General features: G+C 32.3%; 2 protein-coding genes across 3 annotated transcripts in view; both read left to right on the top strand.

Annotated features, from left to right (window-relative positions):
* The window catches only part of LOC111697597 (uncharacterized), a 9217-nt gene extending 2535 nt beyond the window's left edge, over positions 1 to 6682 (top strand). The window contains exons 2-6 of the mRNA XM_023467648.1: positions 3813 to 3858; positions 4439 to 4521; positions 4628 to 4735; positions 4822 to 4929; positions 5917 to 6682. Coding sequence (XP_023323416.1) covers positions 3825 to 3858; positions 4439 to 4521; positions 4628 to 4735; positions 4822 to 4929; positions 5917 to 5994 — 411 coding nt within the window. The 5' untranslated portion in view covers positions 3813 to 3824 and the 3' untranslated portion in view covers positions 5995 to 6682. The remainder of the gene's footprint in view (positions 1 to 3812; positions 3859 to 4438; positions 4522 to 4627; positions 4736 to 4821; positions 4930 to 5916) is intronic.
* An 8199-nt stretch (positions 6683 to 14881) lies between these two features.
* On the top strand, positions 14882 to 21175 carry LOC111697592 (uncharacterized PPE family protein PPE62). Of its 2 annotated transcripts, none has more exons than XM_023467645.1 (9): positions 14882 to 14984; positions 15800 to 15910; positions 16664 to 16742; positions 17743 to 17852; positions 18888 to 18965; positions 19458 to 19595; positions 20172 to 20463; positions 20524 to 20587; positions 21027 to 21175. In XM_023467645.1, exons 2-9 carry the CDS (start codon positions 15803 to 15805, stop codon positions 21085 to 21087), a joined length of 930 nt encoding a protein of 309 aa, XP_023323413.1. In that variant the 5' UTR covers positions 14882 to 14984; positions 15800 to 15802; the 3' UTR covers positions 21088 to 21175. The 2 variants fall into 2 exon arrangements, with proteins under 2 accessions (XP_023323413.1, XP_023323414.1); XM_023467646.1 differs by having other exon boundaries at positions 20919 to 21101.
* Positions 21176 to 21998: the final 823 nt, after the last annotated feature.

Genomic DNA, 21998 nt, shown 5'->3' with positions numbered 1-21998 from the left:
ATGAAGACAAATCTTCTGATAAATAGGCAGTGCTCCCTAAAATAAAATGGTAAATGAAGACAACTTCTGATAAATATGAAGTGCCCCCTAAAATAAAATGGTAAATGAAGACAAATCTTCTGATAAATAGGCAGTGCTCCCTAAAATAAAATGGTAAATGAAGACAACTTCTGATAAATATGAAGTGCCCCCTAAAATAAAATGGTAAATGAAGACAACTTTTTTAAAAGTACGGTGCTCCCTAAACTAAAATGGTAAATGTAAACAACTTCTCAATTGCTCCACAAAATAAAATGGTAAAAGAAGACAACTTCTGATGAATATAGAGTGCTCTCCAAAATAAAATGGGAAAGTCGACTGTATTCACCAGTTTATTTTGGGGAGCACTGTATATTTACGAGAAGTTGTAATTTGTACATTAAAAATGGGAATAAATTTAAAAACCATTACATAAAAATAAATTATATTCTGGTGCAGTGTGACTCAGATTCCATTTTTTCTATACTTTTATCAAACATTAAAATAACAATTTTACATAATTCAAAATGCAACAAATTCCAAAAAATCAAATCGGCTCCAACTGACCCCCTTGAATAGATATATATATATATGTATTCTTTATATCTATTATGTATAATATTTCTATATTAGTATTCAAGTCCTTCACTCTCATTATTCTCTCTTTAAACCAGGATAGAATACTATGTGTATAAAGAATTCAAATTGAAATCTAATTAATATATAAACCATATATCTCTCTCTATATATATATACTTTGCTTGTCTGTCTGTCTGATTGTCTGTTTGTGTCCAATAAACGTCAAAACCGTTTAACCGATCCTGCCTAAAATTGTGAGGCAACTCACTATACCCAAGGAAAGGTGAAAATTAAGCAATTTGAATGAAATATTATTATTTTTGAAAATCCGGCAGTTTAAACATGCAGAAAACCCCGAAAAATAGGATTTCGTTGGAGTGTGATGGAAAATGATGACTTAAAAAGAAACAGTGAAGTAAAAGGGTTCTTTTTAAACTTCAGAATTGCTTCAGTAGAAGTTTTTCCTTTCCCATTGTTATATCTGGGTCCCACTGTACAACATGTTTGTTTGTTGGAGTTGGTGTAGACTTACAAAACATTAATATTTCCAGCCCAACTCTTGTTCCCCATAGAACGAGATTATATTCAACATTCCACTCGGGGTTTTAAAATTCAATATAAAATCTGGGTTGGAAATCAAACTCCAGTAAATGATGTTGTTAAAGATATCTTTTCTATCTAATATTAAACTTTAAGTCTCTATAAATTCTACACAATTTTCTCAAATATTTCAGGCCAGGCTGCTAGAAGTTGCTGACTTGCTTCGATTGTATCGTATTATCAAAACTCTTATTATAGTCACACACCTCTGACCCTTCAGTAAAAGTAAATTAATTCTAAAATCTGACTGCGTCAACCATATTGCACCAGCTAGTCCTATTGAGCGTCTGCTTAATTTACCAAATGTCCGGGCTTTACAGTACAAACTGGGACCGGAAAGGTTGACCCGACTCAGTAATTCAAATGTGCTATGGCTATGTAGTATTCATTTTTCAAGAACTATATTGTCGTAATATTCAAGGAAGGGTACAACAGGACCCTTAAACCATTAACTAATCAAAACTGCAGAGGATAATGTAATTTTAACTTAAAACGTATTTAATTCTGATAATTTCTTCATCGTTTCTGATTCAAGAAATGTGCAAGTCACTTTTTCAAAGATTAACCTCAAAGGGGGAAAAAAACAGTTTTCAAAAACAAAATGTAATTTTGGTAAACAGATAACTAATCAGATTTATATCGATTAGAACATTTTGGTACACAGTAAACTAATTAGATTTATATCGAGTAGAACATTTTGGTACACAGTAAACTAATTAGATTTATATCGAGTAGAACATTTTGGTACACAGTAAACTAATTAGATTTATATCGAGTAGAACATTTTGCAATGATGTTTCTTTCAAGTCCTCAATCTTAGTCTGATAAACTTAAAATGATGTGGTTGATTTAAAATACCAATTCCCATATCATATTGATGCGGAATTGGATTCAATTCCTACAGGGCTTGTACCGAAAAACATAGATTTCGATCCAGCTCAAAATCACATTTTTCTTGAAAATTTTTAATTAATTTTTGTAAAGATTTGTTACTTTTCATGTTTAAAGTTTATATTCCGTCATTAAGATCTGATGTGTAATTTTTCAATTAAAATTTTAAAAATAGTTAATTAATTTTAACACTAAATTGTAAAATATATTTTTTTTCTTTAAAATCGGAGGAAACGTGGGGGGGGGGGATACAAAAAAGATTATGATTTAGATATTTTATCTAAAGGATTTGAAGGTTGTGTAAGTAATAAACCTCCACAACTCTAGATAGTGCATTTACAGTAATAAAACTCTATAATTTTCCAACATCCAACCTTTTTGCTTTTTTACTCTTTCTCTTTCCTCTTTTCTTTTCCCTTAGCATTTCTTTCTCTTATCTTTTCCCCATCCTTTTCCTTCATCATTTCCCATCCCATACTTATTTTTTCGGTTCAGCGTCTAGTACACTGTACAATACATAAAGAGACGTAATTTTTAGAAAACGACCAAAGGAATTGAGCCTTAGCCACAAACTCAAATTTCCAATCCCTATTTTTTTACAGTCTGATGGTGTAAATCTTTGATATTTCAAAATTTTTATATTTGATCTATCAGTATTCATAGTTTGAAATATCTAAGCTCTACGACATCATGGATTGCAGAGATATAGGGATTAGAAAATCAGAGTTTGTGTCAAAGGCTCAATTCCTTTATGCAAAATTATTGTTACGCTTATGTGACCTTGTTGCTCCTCCAGTCTTGATTTAACGCACAATTACATGAATAAGATTATAGTTATTTGATTACATAAAAGAAAAATTCAAAACTATTTCTCATTTTAAATGCCCTTTAGATAAAGTAGTTATGATGAAAAACATATCAATATTAATATATATATATATATATATATATATATATATGAAGTAGATTTACAAATATTCATATTAACTCTAAATCTGCGGAAACCATGAAGATCTATTGTTGAACGCTTGTCAGACATACATTCGATAATAAGTATATTTTTCCATTTTCTTCGATACATTTATTTTACATACATCTCTCTAATCTCTATGTTTGTTTTATCTGTCTGGTCGAGCTATAAAAAATTGTCCCCCAAAAAAGAAGTTGGTTAAAAATCCAGCAATTAATTCAGAAACATCCGCAAGTATTTTTTAGTTTTATAATGTACGAAGAAAGAGATTATGGTGTGAAAAGCCAACATGTATAAAGCTAAATCTATTATTTATAAAAAAGACCATGTACTTTCTAGAAGCTCTAGAAGCTCTTGAAGCTTTATGAGCTCTGTAAGCTCTAGAAGCTCTAGAAGCTCTTAAAGCTTGTGAAGCTCTAGAAGCTCTAGAAACTCAAGAAGCTCTAGAAGCTCTAGAAGCTCTAGAAGTTCTTTAAGCTCTAGATGCTCTAGAAGCTCTAGAACACGCACCTTCGGCCCTTCAGTAAAAGTAAATTCAACCTAAAGTCTGACCGCGTCAACCTTGTTGCACCGGCTAGTCCTATTAAGTGTCTGCTTAATTAACCCAATGTCTGGGCGATACAGTACAAACTGGGACCGGAAAAGTTGACCGGCTTAAAAATTCAAATGTACTTCGGTGGCCCGTGAGAAGCCCTATTTATTTTTCTTATTTAGGTGGAAAATCCCTTTTATCTTATCCTTTGTTGTTGTTTAGGTTCACACAAACATGACTGAAGAAGATCAACCTGTGATAGATCTAGGAAACTTAGTCTTTGAAAGTTTAAGAAAGTTATTAATGACCCTGCATGCAAACATGGCACTGCCCGATTCACATTAGAACCTTTAAACCTTTTATCTGATCAATAATATAGAAGATATGGTTGTTTTTCTAGGTTTAAAAGTGTTTGATATTGATATACTCCTATACATGTTTTCCTGAGGTAGAAATGCGCAAGTCACTTTTTTGTGGAACCCACAATTAAAAACAGTTTTAACAATTCAAGGTTAATTTAAATGTCATTGTCCAAAAAACATGTCAATTTGAGTCTTTGCCACAAATTCAAATTTTCGAATCCGTAGGTCCTCTGTGCAACCTGGTGGCGTAAACCTTTCAAATTTGAAACTTAGCAAGTTTGATCTAACGTAATTTATAGTTTGAAATGTCCAAAGTCATTGACATGGGGTTCAAAGGAAATAGAGCTTAAAAAACTTGAGTTTGTGGCAAAGACTTAGTTTTAAAATGATGTTATCAGCTTCTTTATGGTGAAATTAAGTTAAGTTCTAATTATAATATTACAAGTTTAATAATCAAAATATATATTGACTACGAGTCCTTCCTAGATGGTCGAAATGGGGACAGAATTGATTATACAGCTACAGAAGATAAATATAGAAGTACAGACCTACCAACATCTCCGGTACAGGTACGGTACAGAGCATACAGTACATGTATGGTACAGAACATACGGTAGATGTACATCAAAAATCCGCAAAATGTTCGTACACAATCAAATTTCTCTGTTTGTTCAGACAGGGCGAGGTCGGCTTGCGAGTCTAGCAAGTCAAGGAACAACCCGTACTCTTCCTACAGCGCAGTTAGAGGTTAAACTACCTTGGTATAAAAGTGTTACATGGAAGGTATTATTATTATTATTATTATTATTATTATTATTATTATTATTATTATTATTATTACTTTTATTATAATTATATCATCACTGCAGGATATACGTGATATCCTTCCTACCCTGATAATCCTGTTAGTTGGACTTCTCATCATGGTTATAGTTATACCTTATGCATTCAGCTCAGTTATTAAACAGTTACAACAGGTAGATATATAGATAAACAGACAGGTAGAGAAGTAGGCAAACAGATAGAAAGACAAGTAGTCAGGAAGACAAGTATTTATGAAGAAATAGGTATACGCGTAGACAGGTACACAGGTAGACAAGTATAATAGTAGAAAGGTATAAGTTATTCAGTAGACAGGTAAAGAGGCAGACATGTAGATATTGACGGATGAGTAGACATGTAGACAGGAATATAGGTAGTAAATGCCCTACTCCATAAATGTCTCTCAGACCCATATCAATCCAGCTAAAACTCAATCAGAAACTCACGGTTCCAGGAATACTTTACTATCAATAATCAATACCAATCTGGACACAACTTTATGGGTATCAATGCTCGTTCCCTCACGTTATGGTTAACAAGGCATAAGAACTAATCAGATCAACAATACTTTATAATCAATATCAATCCTGACATGACTTTATCTGTATCAATGCTTGTTCCCTCTCGTTATGGTTGATGAGGCATAAGAGCTATTCAGTTCAATAATACTTTACTATCAATGTCAATCCGGACACAACTTTATCTGTTTGGATTCCCAAACTAGTTCAATATTTCAAGAGAGTGAGTCAGGGCCTTTTTCCTTGGCTAACCAAGAAGTAATTACTCTCACACTGTAATCAAAGCGGAGTAAGTTTTGCATCCTTATATACAAACCTAGTTAAGCTAATCACAATATTGGTTCGAGGTAGTTATTTATAGACGTATTTAGGTTAGAATAATCGCAATACAAGTTACTGATAAGCGTACTTAGAATTACGGACAATGTATACAAAGTAATTGATCTATATGTAATTATGGGATCTGCTACTGTATTTATTACAGACAGGTAGACAGGTAGACAGGTAGACAGGTAGACAGGTAGACAGGTAGACAGGTAGACAGGTAGACAGATAATCAGGTAGACAGGAAGACAGGAAGACAGGAAGACATGTATGTCTTTAAAAAGTATATATTGTTTACAGGAGCAGGAGTTAAATCGTCTACGCGAAGAACTTGAACTCAACAAAACAGAATCAGACAAAACAAAGAATTTAGAGTAAAAATTCTTAATATTTTTTATAAAACTGCTCAAAATTCCCCCCCCCCCTTACACTCAGAACTTGTTAGTTAACAGTATAGGCCCACAATCCCACCAATACCATAACATTTATTTATATCCCTCACTAGAAACATGATACCATTCTATCCCCTTGTGTATACAACTTCTCTAAAAATACCAGAATGTCTCAGAAAAAGTAGGTTTGTAAAATAAACGATGGTGTTCCAAAAATTTTTTAATATTCTGGATTTTTCCTGAAAAAAAATCAATGTCTAAAAAATGACCAAAGTTTTTTTTTCAAACATTTTAACCCAGAGTTAAGGTTGTAAAAAAACTTATTTTTAATATTTGACAAAATTATAGTGCAGCCCTCCAACTCTCCCTCTTTTTATAGCATTTAATTTAAACATTGGTCCAATAGTTGGGAAAGAAAAAGTTATGTTGGGGTCAGCTCAGCGTCTACAGTTTTGTTTACAACTTTTCAGTCTAATTTATACTGGAGAGAGAATACAGAATTACAAAATAAAAAGTTCTGCGAGCACAGTCTCTTAGTTTTCGGGTTATGGATCACAGTCTCTTAGTTTTCGGGTTATGGATCACAGTCTCTAAATCCTATCCCGATTGGGCTAGTTTAGTCTAATATAGATGAGGGGGGGGGGGGGTGTTTTCCATTCCTCCCACATGATTTTGCCCTTAGAGTTGAGATTAGACATCTAAAGCCAGGGAGGATTTAAAAAAAGTTCAAAAAGTACGTCTTAAAAATGATCAAAAATAAATGTTTTTACTTTTGACAAAAATTAATATGCGACACATAGTATTACATCCATTATTCAAAGGCTTTTTAAATGTATAAATGTATAAACACAAACCAGCCTTTTTCAAGTCCTGTAAACTGTTGTACCCTAACCTCGGCATCAAAAAACGCCTCCCTCTCCCCTATTTAGGGTTAAGAGACATGTCTCAATTTTTGTAAATTAAGAGAAATCAGTCAATAATCTGTATAATAAAACAAAGCATGCGTATATAAATGTGTTGCATATAGCCGGCCAAACGGCAGGACCGATTGGGCTGAATTTTTTGTGTGGACACTCATGGGTGGGAGGGGAGTGTTACAGGCCAAAAAATTCGAAATTTTTTAGATTTGAATTTTTTTTTCCACGGGCAACGCCGGGCCCTTTAGCCTGTGATTATAAAAACAAAAGGCATCTTTAAAAAGACATGCTTAAACCATGAACTCTTAATTTTGTAAATCTGTATCCGAATGTCTCGCATCCTTTATCAGGATTCGTTAAAATTCAAATTCATTATATAGTAATAGAATATATTTATTGTATATATTTATTAGTTTTTCTTCTTATATTGTATTTTTAAATTATTTATTTATTAAAATAAATATTATCATTAAATCTATATTTTTTGAGATATACTTTATAGGTTAAAATTTTCTAATTACTTTAAGTTGGTTCAATTCACAACTAATTTTTCAAGCAATGACGCATTTGACCGTTTACATGGAATTTAGAGCGAAAAGCTGTTTATTTGTAAATGGCCGAAATTATCAAAAAAAAACAGAAGACATGATCGAAAAAACAAAATGTCCTTCTCTCTCCTCTTCAACTAATTTGTCAGTACTTTATTTTTTGCTTCTCTCTTTGTATGCTTTTTGCTTGTATTTAATAAAATTCAACACTGCTGAACCGACTGCTTGTAAATAATGTCAAACAGAAAATTCGCAAAAATTTTGTACACTATAGAAATGACGAAAATACCTTCTTAAACTGAATTGATAATGTACATACTATATGTAGAATGGGAACCAAAAAAATCTGGACTTATAATGTCTAAAGAACATGAGACACAGACACAGCAATTGTGCAGTGTAAACAGACCTTTTTTAATAAAAACATGATTTGATAAGTTGCTTTGTGACAACATAAAACTCAATTAATAATTACTTTAATATTGTCTTCCTATTCCATAGTTTTCTGGCTCTCACTGTATCCAAGATCTCCGAAGAAATGTTGGTTAGAAAAGCTGGGAGAACACTAAATGACATTTATTAAATAATATGTCTGCTCTGTGCAGACATCGATTAAATGGTATTTACCATAAAAGAATTATTTTCATCAATATGTATGTATGCGGCTGGAGAGTGGAAAAGGGACTGTACACGTAATATCAAGTGACTCTCCATTTGTAGAACGGCATGTCCGATTCATAATCTTTATATAAATTTTGCTTGTCTGTTGGTCTGTTTTTATTCAATAAACGTCAAAACGGTTAATCCGTTCGGGTACAAACTTTGTGTGAGACCTCACATGACCCAATGGAAAGGTTTGTGGATGTCAAAATTTCAAAAATTAGCCTCCAACAAAATTCATGAAAATTTGAACATCCGCGAACTTTTTCTGTAAAATCTGCGAACTTTGTTTTTTCGTTTTACAATGTAAACAAAGAAAAAATGTTCACACTAAAAATAGAAGAATAAATCCTAGTGGTGTATAAATTCTTAAAATATCCAGAGCTAAAAACTTTAGAATTGGATACTTTAATTACTGATCGCTTAGTCTGAATATCCACTGTGTCGACACTTTTGATTTCTGCTTATTCCGCTCTCTTCCCTCTTTTCGGATATCTCTACTAGAGTTCGACCAATGCGAGTTGTTTGATTAAATGGCGCGTAAAATTTGTTATTTACCGGTTTCTGATTGGCTGTTTGGACTTTATAAACTTAATTATATATTTATTTTTACACTTTTTTGGATAGATTTAATCTTGAGATTTGTAAAAAGAGGAGAGTAATCATTGATCTCTATTTTTACAATCCTAAAGTTTTCAGCTCAGGACACTCATTTAGAAATAGAATGTTCATATTTTTAAAAATGGAGGATAACGATTATTCCATTGTTTTCTGGTTCTCACTGCATTTTTGCTTTTCTTTTCACAAGTCTTTCTTTAAGGGGTTTAACAAATTGTTTTTGTGTGTCTTGCAAGTTGCAAGCCTAGACATTAGAGCCATGGTTAAATCAACATAGGAATTGAGTCTTTTTGTTATTTTAAACTTAGAATATTTGATCTAACAGAATTCCAAGGTCTACGACATTGGGTCGTTACTTGGATGTTAGGTTGGTTGGTTGGTTCATTGGCTAATTGGTTCGTTGGTTAGGTTGGTTCGTTTGTTAGGTTGGTTCGTTGGTAAGGTTGGTTCGTTGGTTAGGTTGGTTCGTTGGTTAGGTTGGTTCGTTTGTTAGGTTGGTTCGTTGGTTAGGTTGGTTCGTTTGTTAGGTTGGTTCGTTGGTTAGGTTGGTTTATTGCTTAGGTTGGTTTGTTGGTTAGGTTGGTTGGTTGGTTAGGTTGTTTCGTTGGTTAGGTTGATTCGTTGGTTAGGTTGGTTTGTTGGTAAGGTTGGTTCGTTTGTTAGGATGGTTCGTTGGTTAGGATGGTTCATTGGTTAGGTTGGTTCGTTGGTTAGGTTGGTTCGTTGGTTAGGATGGTTCGTTGGTTAGACTCCTCAACTCGGACACATTAGTCTCCAATAATCATTAAAAATGTATTTCAAACCTGTTTTAAAATACAGGTATGATGAAAAATAAAAATGACAGTGTGTTAATTCAGTTGAATATTTTAAATAGTAAAAATAATAAATAGCTTCCCGTGACGGATTAAAAGGAGTGATTAAGGGTTGGAGGGTTTGATGGATTAATTTAAAACATTTTTAAATACTTTTGAAAATATAAACCTGTCTTTTTAAGTCATGATTGCAAAGTTATTTATGGATTTGATCTTTCACTTAGCAAAACGTTTCACTATTTTTTTGTTTCTTTGTCAGAGAGTGTAGATAAATTCTAACAGAGTCTTGCTTTGGTTTGGGTTTTCTGCAAGTGAGGTTTTGGTAAAGACGACTTACAAGGGGGGTGGGGGGTTAGAAGTTGTATTTATGGTCAGGTAAATATTGAAAATTGGATTAAAAATGTCTGCTTGATGCTTCTAATACATTTCTTTTTCTTTGTTTATAGAACAAACGGTAAATGTAAAGTAAATTGAATTTATTGTTGTTTTATTTGCAGTGATTTGGCAAGTGCTTCACTACCATGATTTTGCAATAATCTCTTTGGATTTAAAGGAACTGTAAGCCTAGTTTCAAGTGACCTTTTGAATAGATTTTCTATCTAGATGAATAGCGCATTCTCCCTCATCCTCGATCTGTCCAAGGTTTAAAGGGTACTGGTGTGAATCTGAACTGGGTTTCTTCGAAATCACGCTTACAGTCCCTTTAAAGGGACTGTACACGCTTACAGTCCCTTTAAAGGGACTGTGCACTAGAAACAAGACACTAGTACGACTTTGTGACGCCATAGCTTCTCTTGTTTTTATATTACGCCCGAGTATGAGAAAATCAACTAAATATCCGGTTTCATACAGGGCGTCCCACGAAACATGACATCCACGAAACATGGCATGAGTTGGTGAACGGTTTAAAATGTCTTCTTCCATAATTTGTTAAGATGTTTAATACCAAATAGAATAATAAAAAATATTGTATGGGAGTCAGCTTAAAGTAAAATTAATTTCAACGTAAAATATATTTGAGTAAAAGATTTTTTTTAACAAAATATACTACAACTAGAAATTCAAGGCGCTTCGCGCCCTTCTTTCTAGCCTTAGAGGGCGCTTCGCGCCCATCTTCTAAATTAATTGTAAACATGTTCTCTTTGTGTACATCGTAAAACTAAACAAAAATAATTCGCGGATTTTTACAAAAAAATTCGCGGATTTTCAAAATTTTAAAAAATTTAATGACGATCGAATTTTGATAGAGACAAATATTTGAAATTTTGATGATTCATAAACCTTCCCTGGGCTCCCTAGATGTCCCACAAAAAATTTGGGCCCGATCGGTTCAGCCGTTTTGACGTTTATTGGATACAAACAAACAAACAGACAAACAAACAGACAGACAAACAAGCCAAATCTATATATAAATTTGGCTTGTTTGTCTGTCTGTTTGTTTGTCTGTTTGTTTGTTTGTATCCAATAAACGTCAAAACGGCTGAACCGATCGGGCCCAAATTTTTTGTGGGACATCTAGGGAGCCCAGGGAAGGTTTATGAATCATCAAAATTTCAAATATTTGTCTCTATCAAAATTCGATCGTCATTAAATTTTTTAAAATTTTGAAAATCCGCGAAATTTTTTGTAAAAATCCGCGAATTATTTTTGTTTAGTTTTACGATGTACACAAAGAGAACATGTTTACAATTAATTTAGAAGATGGGCGCGAAGCGCCCTCTAAGGCTAGAAAGAAGGGCGCGAAGCGCCTTGAATTTCTAGTTTATATATACTACAATAAGCCTTTGATATACAGGGTGTCCCACGAAACATGACAGTTGGTGAATGGTTTAAAATGTCTTCTTCCATAATTTGTTAAGATGTTTAATACCAAATAGAATAATAAAAAATATTGTATGGGAGTCAGCTTAAAGTAAAATTAATTTCAACGTAAAATATATTTGAGTAAAAGATTTTTTTTAACGCAATAAACTTCAAATAGTGTTTAATCTAATACAGAAAACTATTCACCAACTGTCATGTTTCGTGGGACACCCTGTAATTTACCTTTTTTTGTCAACTTGTTTTTCTTGTCCGTCATATAACCACTGCAGACTCTCTTTTTTTGTAAAAATCCGCGAATTATTTTTGTTTAGTTTTACGATGTACACAAAGAGAACATGTTTACAATTAATTTAGAAGATGGGCGCGAAGCGCCCTCTAAGGCTAGAAAGAAGGGCGCGAAGCGCCTTGAATTTCTAGTTTATATATACTACAATAAGCCTTTGATATACAGGGTGTCCCACGAAACATGACAGTTGGTATAAATAGTTTAGAATGTCTTCTTCCATAATTTGATAAGTTTTTTAATACGAAAGACAATAATAAAAATATTATTTAGGAGTCATATTATAGTAACATTAATTTCAAAGTAAAATATACTTTTAGAGCAAAAGATTTTTTAAACGAAATAAACTGCAAACAGCCTTTAATATCTAATACAGTGTATGGAAGACGACATTAAAAACTATTTATCAACTGCCATGTTTCGTGGGACACCCTGTATAATACAGTATATGTAAGAAGACATTTAAAACTATTCACCATCTGTCTTGAAGAATTGTTTCTCATGACGTTGTTTAAAAGTTGAGAGGGTAAAGTGGTGAATCTGACACGAAAGGCCATTATCGTTGACAGTCTCTTGATAAAAGAAAAATGTCATTACAATGTATGGTTTTTAAATCTTTGTTTTTATTACCAGATAGGCTATATACAGTCTGACTAGTTACCTAAAAAGGTCAAAAGATTTTAAAACAAAATGAAAGGGTACATTAAAGTTAAAAAATTTGACAAAATTATTGATGAAATTGATTGATGCTATTTTTTCTTTATTTAATCGTTTTCCAAGAGCTCTTTGATGTTTCTAAAATTTTACACACGCCACATAAAAATCAACATCTTTACTAAACTCTATAGTTTCAGTAAATATTTCCCTTTACTGATAGCGCCGATTGAAAAACTCATAACTCTAATTGAATAATGAGATAGATAGAAAGATAGATGTTACCGCCATACTATTTCTATTGGTTCAGAAAAGATAACAAACACATGACTGAACCCTATTGGATCAGGCGCTAAAGGAATCGGCATACAGGAGTGTATAGTAGAGGTTTTATTTCCGAAAATTTATTTTTGAACTTTTCTTTGTGATTGCCAAAGTAACGGCTCAAATACTGTGGTTCCCAAAAAAATGTGAATTAAAAGAAAACCGAAAAAAGACGGAATATCACATTTCAAATCGGAAAGTTTTTTAAATGAAATGTTTTAATTGATTACTACAAAAAGTGCCCCCTCCATGATCTCTGCCAAAAAAAAGATTTTATAAATGACGATATTTAAAATATTATTTACCAATGATATTGAAAATAAAAATTATATTTTTGTGACATATTCGTCACAACTTTGATTCAGCAGAATAGAATTTTTTTTGTTTAAGGATTCAGAATTTGAAAATTATAAAAATATTTATCAAAATTAGAAGGGATGACTCTACTTCCTCTAGAGAATAATTGGGAGCTATACAACATATTAGGTCCTATGCGACTGTACAAAATAGTTATTATAATAATCTATTTTTGCTACAAAAATTAAAAAAAATAATTGGGAATATGGGAACTGTACAAAATATTGGGAACTGAAGAAAATATTAGAAACTGAACAAAATATTGGGAACTGTAAAAAAATAGGGAACTGAACAAAATATTGGGAACTGAACAAAATATTGGGAACTGAACAAATATTGGGAACTTAACAAAATTTTGGGAACTGTACAAAATATTGGGAACTGAACAAAATTTTGGGAACTGTATAAATATTGGGAATTGAACAAAATATTGTGAACTGAACAAAATATTGGGAACTGAACAAAATATTGGGAACTGAACAAAATATTGGGAACTGAAGAAATATTAGAAACTGAAAAAAATATTGGGAACTGTAAAAAAAATAGGGAACTGAACAAAATATTGGGAACTGAACAAAATATTTGGAACTGAACAAAATATTGGGAACTGAAGAAAATATTGGGGACTGAAGAAAATATTAGAAACTGAACAAAATATTGGGAACTGTAAAAAAAAATAGTGAACTGAACAAAATATTGGGAACTGAACAAAAAATTGGGAACTGAACAAAATTTTGGGAACTGTACAAAATATTGGGAACTGAACAAAATATTGGGAACTGTATAAAATATTGGGAATTGAACAAAATATTGTGAACTGAACAAAATATTGGGAACTGAACAAAATATTGGGAACTGAGCAAAATATTGGGAACTGAACAAAATATTGGGAACTGAACAAAATATTGGGAACTGAACAAAATATTGGGAACTGAAGAAAATATTAGAAACTGAACAAAATATTGGGAACTGAACAAAATATTTGGAAATGAACAAAATATTAGGAACTGAACAAAATTTTGGGAACTGTACAAAATATTGGGACTGTATATAATATTGGGAACTGAACAAAATTTTGGGAACTGTATAAAATATTGGGAACTGAACAAAATTTTGGGAACTGTACAAAATATTGGGAACTATAAGGAACAAAAGAAAACTGTAAAATCTTTAAAAATCCAGCATCTTCTGGTAATTTGGCTTCTTTGTTAAACCTGGAAAACGCAAACCTATAAATCCATGGATGTATAATACCAGAGATTACTTAACTCTTAAACCTATAAATCCATGGATGTATAATACCAGAGATTACTTAACTCTTAAAACGATGTAACATGAATTAAGTGACGACTTCTATATCGTCTTTGTTCCACGTGACAAAACAATTTGTGTAATATTCCAAAAGTTCCAGTCAAAACAGTTAATGCTAGTCTTGGAAATTCCAAAATGTGGTTTACCATATTTGCACCTTCAAAATTGACGGAAATATTTGTTAAGAACAACGAAATCTTTCAAATGTTTAATTCTCCGTCAAGTGAGAAGATAAAAAGAAGGCAGACCACATTTTCAGAAGCTCATAACCCTTTCAGCCTTTAGGTAGATAAACTCTTTGTCATTTATCACCTTTCAGAAATCGACGACAATTTTCAAGTCGTCTTTTAATTCCCATGTTTTTTGGGACACCCTGTAATTTACCTTTTTTTGTCAACTTGTTTTTCTTGTCCGTCATATAACCACTGCAGACTCTCTTTTCTCTGGTCATAACCTAGGGTGACGCAGTCCTTGTATTTGATGTGTAAAGCTGACAGTAAAGTAGCAGTCCCTTCATTAAAATCTCCATGAAAATTAACCAGGAATACGCGGCGGAAAACCCAAATAAGAGTTTACCCGTATATATACTGGTTTGAAACCAGAAAGCAACCAGATCACCAGTTCCTTTCAGGCAGTAAGCACAGGCAACACCTCAACGCGCAGATCAAGTAATATATATTTTCTTCTAAGTGCGCCGCTCTCACTGTTGCATTGCGCAGAAAGGTTAAAATTTTGCGCGAAATACAGAATTATAGATAGTTTTGGGATTTCCATAATGTGGTCGGTAGTTTATTTTTGGAATTCTCAAACTCGAGTTCGACTGAGCTAAGATATGATAAGAATTTGGTCTTTTTTTGTACTAAATGCAATTGGCTCCTCTAATTTCATAATCACTGTATATATCTTTGTAACCTAATGTCGTAGACTTTTGATATTTTATACTATAAATTCTTTAAGTATAATAATCAAATTTTAAATTAATTTTTTTAAATGATGATTTAAACTGTTTTTTATTTATTGGTAGATCAGATAATGAGATTAACTGTATTTTATAAAATTAGATCATGAGCTTAACTATATTTTATATTATTAGATCATGAGATTAACTGTATTTAAAATTATTAGATCATGAGATTAACTGTATTTTATATTATTAGAGCATAAGATTAACTGTATTTTATATTACTAGAAATTCAAGGCGCTTCGCGCCCTTCTTTCTAGCCTTAGCTTGTAAATTAATTGTGAACATGTTCTCTTTGTGTGCATCATAAATTAAAACAAAAATTAGCGGATTTTCACAAAAAAATTCGCGGATTTTCAAAATTTTTAAAAATTTAATGACGATCGAATTTTGATGAAGACAAATATTTGAAATTTTGATTTTTCATAAACCTTCCCTGGGGTCCCTAGATGTCCCGCAAAAAATTTGGGCCCGATCGGTTCAGCCGTTTTGACGTTTNTTAAATGTAGTTTATATTATTAGATCATGAGATTAACTGTAGCAGTAACAGGGTTAGCAGTGTGCATAGCTGGAGCTTTAGCACAAGCTAACTTCGGAGATTCATCTTCTTCTTCATCATCTTCAGCAGATCAAGTAGGTTTATCTTTGCTTTTGGAAAGTTTTAAATTTTCTATTAATTTTAATTCTGAAAAAGTCTGACGGAACCTTTCTTGAATCTGTTAAAATGACTGTAAGCGTAATGTTAAGTGGTCCTCTATGTAAAAATGGCAGCTGTCTGATTTACAACAGTATTCTTAAAAGCTTTGTCTGATCAAGTAAAATTTAATATCAACGTGTTTTTTTTGTTTTTTTAAACTGTTTTGTTAAATTTTTTTTACTACACAAGTGGTATGTTCATTTCTTGTTTAATAGAAACAATAGAAAAAATATGATAAATTATACAGTCAGAAAACCACGTTATCTTCCAGACTTAATATCAGATTAAAGTTTCAAGAGAAACCTGTAAATTGGGCATTGGTATCTTTGCATGAAGTTGAAATTACGCTTCAAGATTGCAAAAATAATAAAATCTTTTAGAAGCTTTTAAGAGAGCAGAAGAGACGTTTTAAAGTAAAAATTGTTTTTATACAACCAAATTTTTGTTTCAATAAGTTTCAACTTTTTTTATCCGGTTTTTTGGTAAAAATTTTTATTTAAAAAAGTTGTTTCAAAGAATTTTTTTTGGAAATCCTACAATATGTTGCCATTATTTTGCAAAGAAAAACAAAGCAATCGTGAAACCGCAAACCAAAAGCTGTAAGTTTCATGCAAATTATTTGCAAAAAATGCAGGATGTAGACTGTTAAGGCGCATAAAATAACAATAAAAATATGTTATATATTCTAGGCAAACACAGATACCAGATTTCTTGGAATTATTCCCGGATTATCAACTGGAAGCGCTAACACGGATAATCTCATTAATGGTGAGTACAGAAACATTCATCAAAGGGATTGTATAATCTATGTCCGATCCACAACGATACCCTAAAATATTTGTCTTTTTAAGAATAAAAGAGATATCAATTACTTTCTGGTTTAAAGTTGATTATTTCTAATTGAAGTTTCTCTATAAAGTGACTTGCGCATTTATGTTTCAGAAACAATGTTGAGGACATTGTCAAAATTTATTACTTTTGGGCTTAGGAAAATGAAGATATCCTCAACGTTATTGATCCGAAAAAAATTCAAAGGATGCTGATGTGATTTGGGCGTGCCCGTATTTTCATGTTGCTTAAAGGTTACCTGAAATAACAATGACAGTTCCTCTAATTACACTGCTCACTCTACACTATAGACTGTGCACTGTACACTGTACAGTGTTAACAGTTTATCAGACTCATTTTACTGAATAAGTGATTTAATAAATCACAAGAAAACTGTTTTGTTTTGTGAAAACATCAAATATACTTGAGTATTGATTTAATGTATATTTCCTATTTTATAGTTTTCTGGTTTTCACTGTATAATCATTGCTGAATCTTATATGGTTTTAATAGTGGTTTTATTGCTTTCCATGAAACATAACTGGAATCTATGGATTATATATGAAACCTTTCAGATGGTAACCTAAGAGTATTAAAGGGAATATAGTTAAAGTGTTTTAAGAATTTCTCTACCATTTTTTATTGTCAGTTTTTTTTGTAGAAATCCAAGAAGGATCTTTTCCGTAGGTTCTCAATTGATAGGAATACTGAGATCTATTTTTGCATTTAAAAAAAGGAAACAGTTTATCAGTTATTGCATTTATTTCCAATAAATGCAGTATTCGTAAGGAATCCAAGCTTTTTTGAAACATTGATCTGTAATTCAAAGCCATCAAACAAATCGTAATGATCCAGCCATATTCTTGATATTCAGAATGTTTAACTTGACATTACAAACGTGGGTTTGAAAGTGATGGCCCACTCACACATGATGTTTCAGGAGGTTTACTAGGAGCTGGATTAGTAGGAGGAGCAGGTTTACTGACAGGAGCAATAAATCCAGGAGTTTTAGGTCTAGGAGGTAACCCCTGCGGCAGGAGAAAAAGACAGGTATTAAAGGGGCTGTATTCGTATTTATGAGATCCTCAATTTTAATTCCATTTAATTCCCGATTCACAACGGTACCCTTGCCACCTAGTTATCTGATCAATATTGTTGAAGATATTGTCGTGTTTACAGGTTTAAAAGTGTTAGTTTCTGACAATTCCAACGTTTTCCTGCAGGACAAATGCGCAATTCGTTTCCATAGAGAAACCACACTTAAATACAATCTCAAGTTAAAATTACAAACATTAATTAAAATATTCTTGATCAGACAATGCTTTTCAGTTTACCGTTGTAAATAGGGCATTATTGGCATCTTTGCATGGAGGGTCACTAAAAATTATGCTTACTGTCCCTTTAAAGGGCATCATTCTTTAGATTCAGGGTCGCATCGTGCAGTCCATTTTGAATACATGGTTACGCACAAAAGATGTGACTGTAAAGACGACCCAAAAATATTACAATTTGAAGTTTTATTTTTGGTTTTCGAATTAAATAGAGTCATTTGATCAAAGACTAAATGGTAAAGCAAGGAAATATGCCTTGTTTCAGCCAACAAAGAACCCACATTTCAAGAAAACGGACAAAATAAATTGCGTACAAGTCTGAATTCTCATCATTTGTGGGTAACCCTGTATAAGTGAATCTCAAGTCTTAATTACTTTTTAATGGCTATGTCTGTATTTTGTATACTATATAAGGATGATATTAGTGTAATGCAGACAAATTCTATTCACATTAATTATATTTCTTGTCCTATCTGTGTTTTATACCGCTCAGTAAAAACTCTTTATCGCAAACTGGTTTCAGTCATATAACTTCCTTATACAGGGTGTCCCAATAAATATAACAATTAGAAGGTTTATGCAAAAATTCGACTAAAATAACTATCCCCAAAAAGATGCAAAAAACAAACGTGTTTTAGAAAGTTTAGAAAGTACTAACTTCAAAAGATTTGCAGTTTTGAAATTTTAAAAGTTTTTATTAATTTAAAGAACGTAAACACAATTAAAACACTAGTTGATATATGTTTGATTAAAGGCTAACGGAGAACCAAACACCAAATTTTTCCTCCCCAACAACAACTGCAATAACCCTTGTGGACGGAGAAAACGTCAGGTGACAGTATTTCATAAACATTCTTTTTTCTATGTTGCCGGAGGAGAGGGGGGGGTTGTTATCTTGTGTCTTTTTGATAAATAAGAAGAATTACCAAATAGATGAAAAACAATATAATAACAGTAATCACGATAAAAAGATCATATTAGGAATTATGGAAATAACAAATTTATGCAGGAAGTTTAGAAAATTAATATTTTTCCTCGTTTTTGTTTTTATAGACTTTGTTTTTTTGTTTTGCTTTTCTTTTTTTATTGAAATTAAATGTTGAATGGCATAAAAATAATTTTTTATGTTGTTAATGTCATAAAGCAAATAGCTTAACCAATTGCTTTAAATTTCATTTATTAAGTGAAATGGGCCTGTGTACACTACACAATTGCCGGGTTTCATGTTTATTGGACTATTTAAAAACCGAACTTGAGTCTAACATCTGTCTTTCTATTCCACAATTTTATAGGTTTCACTGTAATTGATATTTTGTTGGCGTAGGCTGCCGGAGATGGAAACGGAGAGGATAAGACAAATACAAGATTCTTCCTGGGAGGAAACAATAACAATTGTGGATTTAACAATGGCGGATTCAACGGTGGGTTTAACAGCAACCCATGTGGTCGAAGGAGGAGACAGGTGATTTGGAAATTAAATAATTCTATTTTCCTCACATTAGCCACAACTAAAAGCATTTTCAAATCAGCATTGTGAAAAAGACGACATTTAGTCTCAGCAATAACTCCAATAATATGAGAATTGAGTTAATTAATATTGCACATATATTTTCGATCTCTGCTCTCCCTTCATAGATACAGAGCTAGCTACAAAGAAGACGGTAAAGTCGATTTGAAACTTTTTCAATATGACAATCCCAGGGTTAAATTAAGTCTTCTGCTTTAAATTAAGTCTCTTTAAATGGCGTTTGTCAACGATTTGCAAAGAAAGAAATGAAATTTTTAGTTTGCAGGAGCTATATAGCATATATGGAAACAGACGTAGTATAAATTCCGTACAGTCCTCTCTAAAGTGTCATTCTTTGCGGGTAACCATGTAATTGGATCTGCATTTATTAACTAATATTAGTGGTGGTATTGCAGAAACTAAATGTTGTCGTTTTTATATTGTTGCTTCTGAATATCTTCATCGAGTCCATCAAGAGCAATGTGCTCGAGTTTTAGCTTTACTGAAGTTGTGTTTAATGTTTTTTCGAAGGCTACTGAAGGCGGTGAAGGCGGTAACTCAACCAGCACCAGATTTTTCCTCGGAAGCAACAACAACGGCTGTGGCGGTGGATTCAACAACGGCGGTTTCAATAATGGTGGATTTAATAATGGCGGTGGCTTCAATAATGGTGGCTTCAACAATGGCGGATTCAACAATGGCGGATTCAACAATGGCGGATTTAACAATGGTGGATTTAACAATGGCGGCCGAGGATGCCAATGCACACAGCTGACTATCAACAATGGACGTGAAGGCGCCTGTAGAAGTCGCGACAATACCGGTGATTAATAATTAAATATTTTTCTGAAGAATTTTTAATTTTTAACAAAAATGTTATCAGGTCGGGCTTGGTGCTACACTACCGGATACGGGGGAAACTGTGGAGATTATCAGAACTCCCAGCAGTGAGTAAAATTATATTTTTAAAGGGATTTTATATACGCTGTTTCAAGTGAGTTAATACAGTGATAACCAGATAACTCTGGAATAGGAGGACGACTTTGAGAATCAAGTTTTATCTTAAAAAAGTTCAATTAACTTGAAACACAGTAATTGTGCAGTGCGAACAGACCCATTTCACAAAATAAGTGATTTTTTAAGTGTATAAGAAAACTATTTGCCTTGTAACATCATCAAATACACTGAAGTATTGCTAAAATGTCGTCTTACTATTCCATTGTTTCTGGTTATCATTGTAGTTTTTTTTGTTTAATTTGGTTCACATACATTTTTTAGGTATCCCAGCAATCCCTGGTCATACAATGCCTGTAACAATCAATTCGGGAAATAAAGAAGACGACATTCAACATTCTCCTCCTTTTTATAAATTTTTTTAAATTTTAGGTATCCTAACAATCCTTGGTCATACAATGCCTGTAACAATCAACAAAGAAACGGTAAATAAAGAAGACGACGCAGCTCTTCAGTCAATTAGTTATAACTCTAATATTTATTATTATTAAAATTGCTTGAAATATAAGAATTGACATTTATTTCTTGTTAATTAATGGAAATGAATAATTATCTTAATATTAATAGGAGATCTCCTTACAACTACAGTGTGGTCGACGTTTATGCCAATACAGTGAAGACGGCTTTTATTTTAATTTCTAAAAAGCTTTTTCAAAAAAACAAGTTTACAAGAAAACAAATAAAAGTTGATAATTGACATCTTCTCTTTGCTTCCATGTTTATTTTAACCCATGCTGTTTAAAACCTTAGTAGACATTTAATTTTATATCGAAAAGCGTCGTCATTGTATTGATATGAACGACGACGACTGTATCCAGATATAACAGTGATCCAACACAAAACGCGAAGAACTTTTTTCAATTATACTTACTTAAAAAATGTGCTTAACAGTTCTAAAATGTATATTCTAAAATGTATGCAGTACGCTCTCGGTATAGTTGATGGCCTATACAATTAGTAAAGCATTAGCGTACATCATCACTCTATACACTATATAACCTCGTTCAGTTTAACCCAGAAATTTGGAGACATCGAGCGAATTAAAAAAGTTTTTTTTTCTAAACCTACTGATAGTGAAATGCTGAAGATATTTAGTTTTTTAAGTGAATAAAATTGAGATTTTAACTAACGTTAAATTTGAAATATAATTGAAAATAGCGTTAACGAAACAAAGTATCCTCTAAAACTAACGTAACAAAGTATCCTCTAAACTAACGAAACAAAGTATCCTCTAAAACTAACGAAAAAAAGTATCCTCTAAAACTAACGAAACAAAGTACCCTCTAAACTAACCAAACAAAGTATCCTCTAAACTAACGAAACAAAGTATCCTCTAAACTAACG

This window comes from Eurytemora carolleeae, unplaced genomic scaffold (assembly GCF_000591075.1).
Source record: "Eurytemora carolleeae unplaced genomic scaffold, Eaff_2.0 scaffold242, whole genome shotgun sequence".
NCBI lineage: Eukaryota > Metazoa > Arthropoda > Copepoda > Calanoida > Temoridae > Eurytemora > Eurytemora carolleeae.
Note: the sequence above shows the minus strand (reverse complement) of the source record. Positions and strands in the feature narration are given on the sequence as shown.

Coding starts and splice junctions, on each gene's coding strand:
- LOC111697592 (XM_023467645.1), top strand. CDS start 15,803: ATGAGATTAACTGTAGCAGTAACAGGGTTAGCAGTGTGCATAGCTGGA. Junction 17,853..18,887: donor GCGGCAGGAGAAAAAGACAG/GTATTAAAGGGG, acceptor GTTTGATTAAAG/GCTAACGGAGAACCAAACAC. Junction 18,966..19,457: donor GTGGACGGAGAAAACGTCAG/GTGACAGTATTT, acceptor TTGTTGGCGTAG/GCTGCCGGAGATGGAAACGG.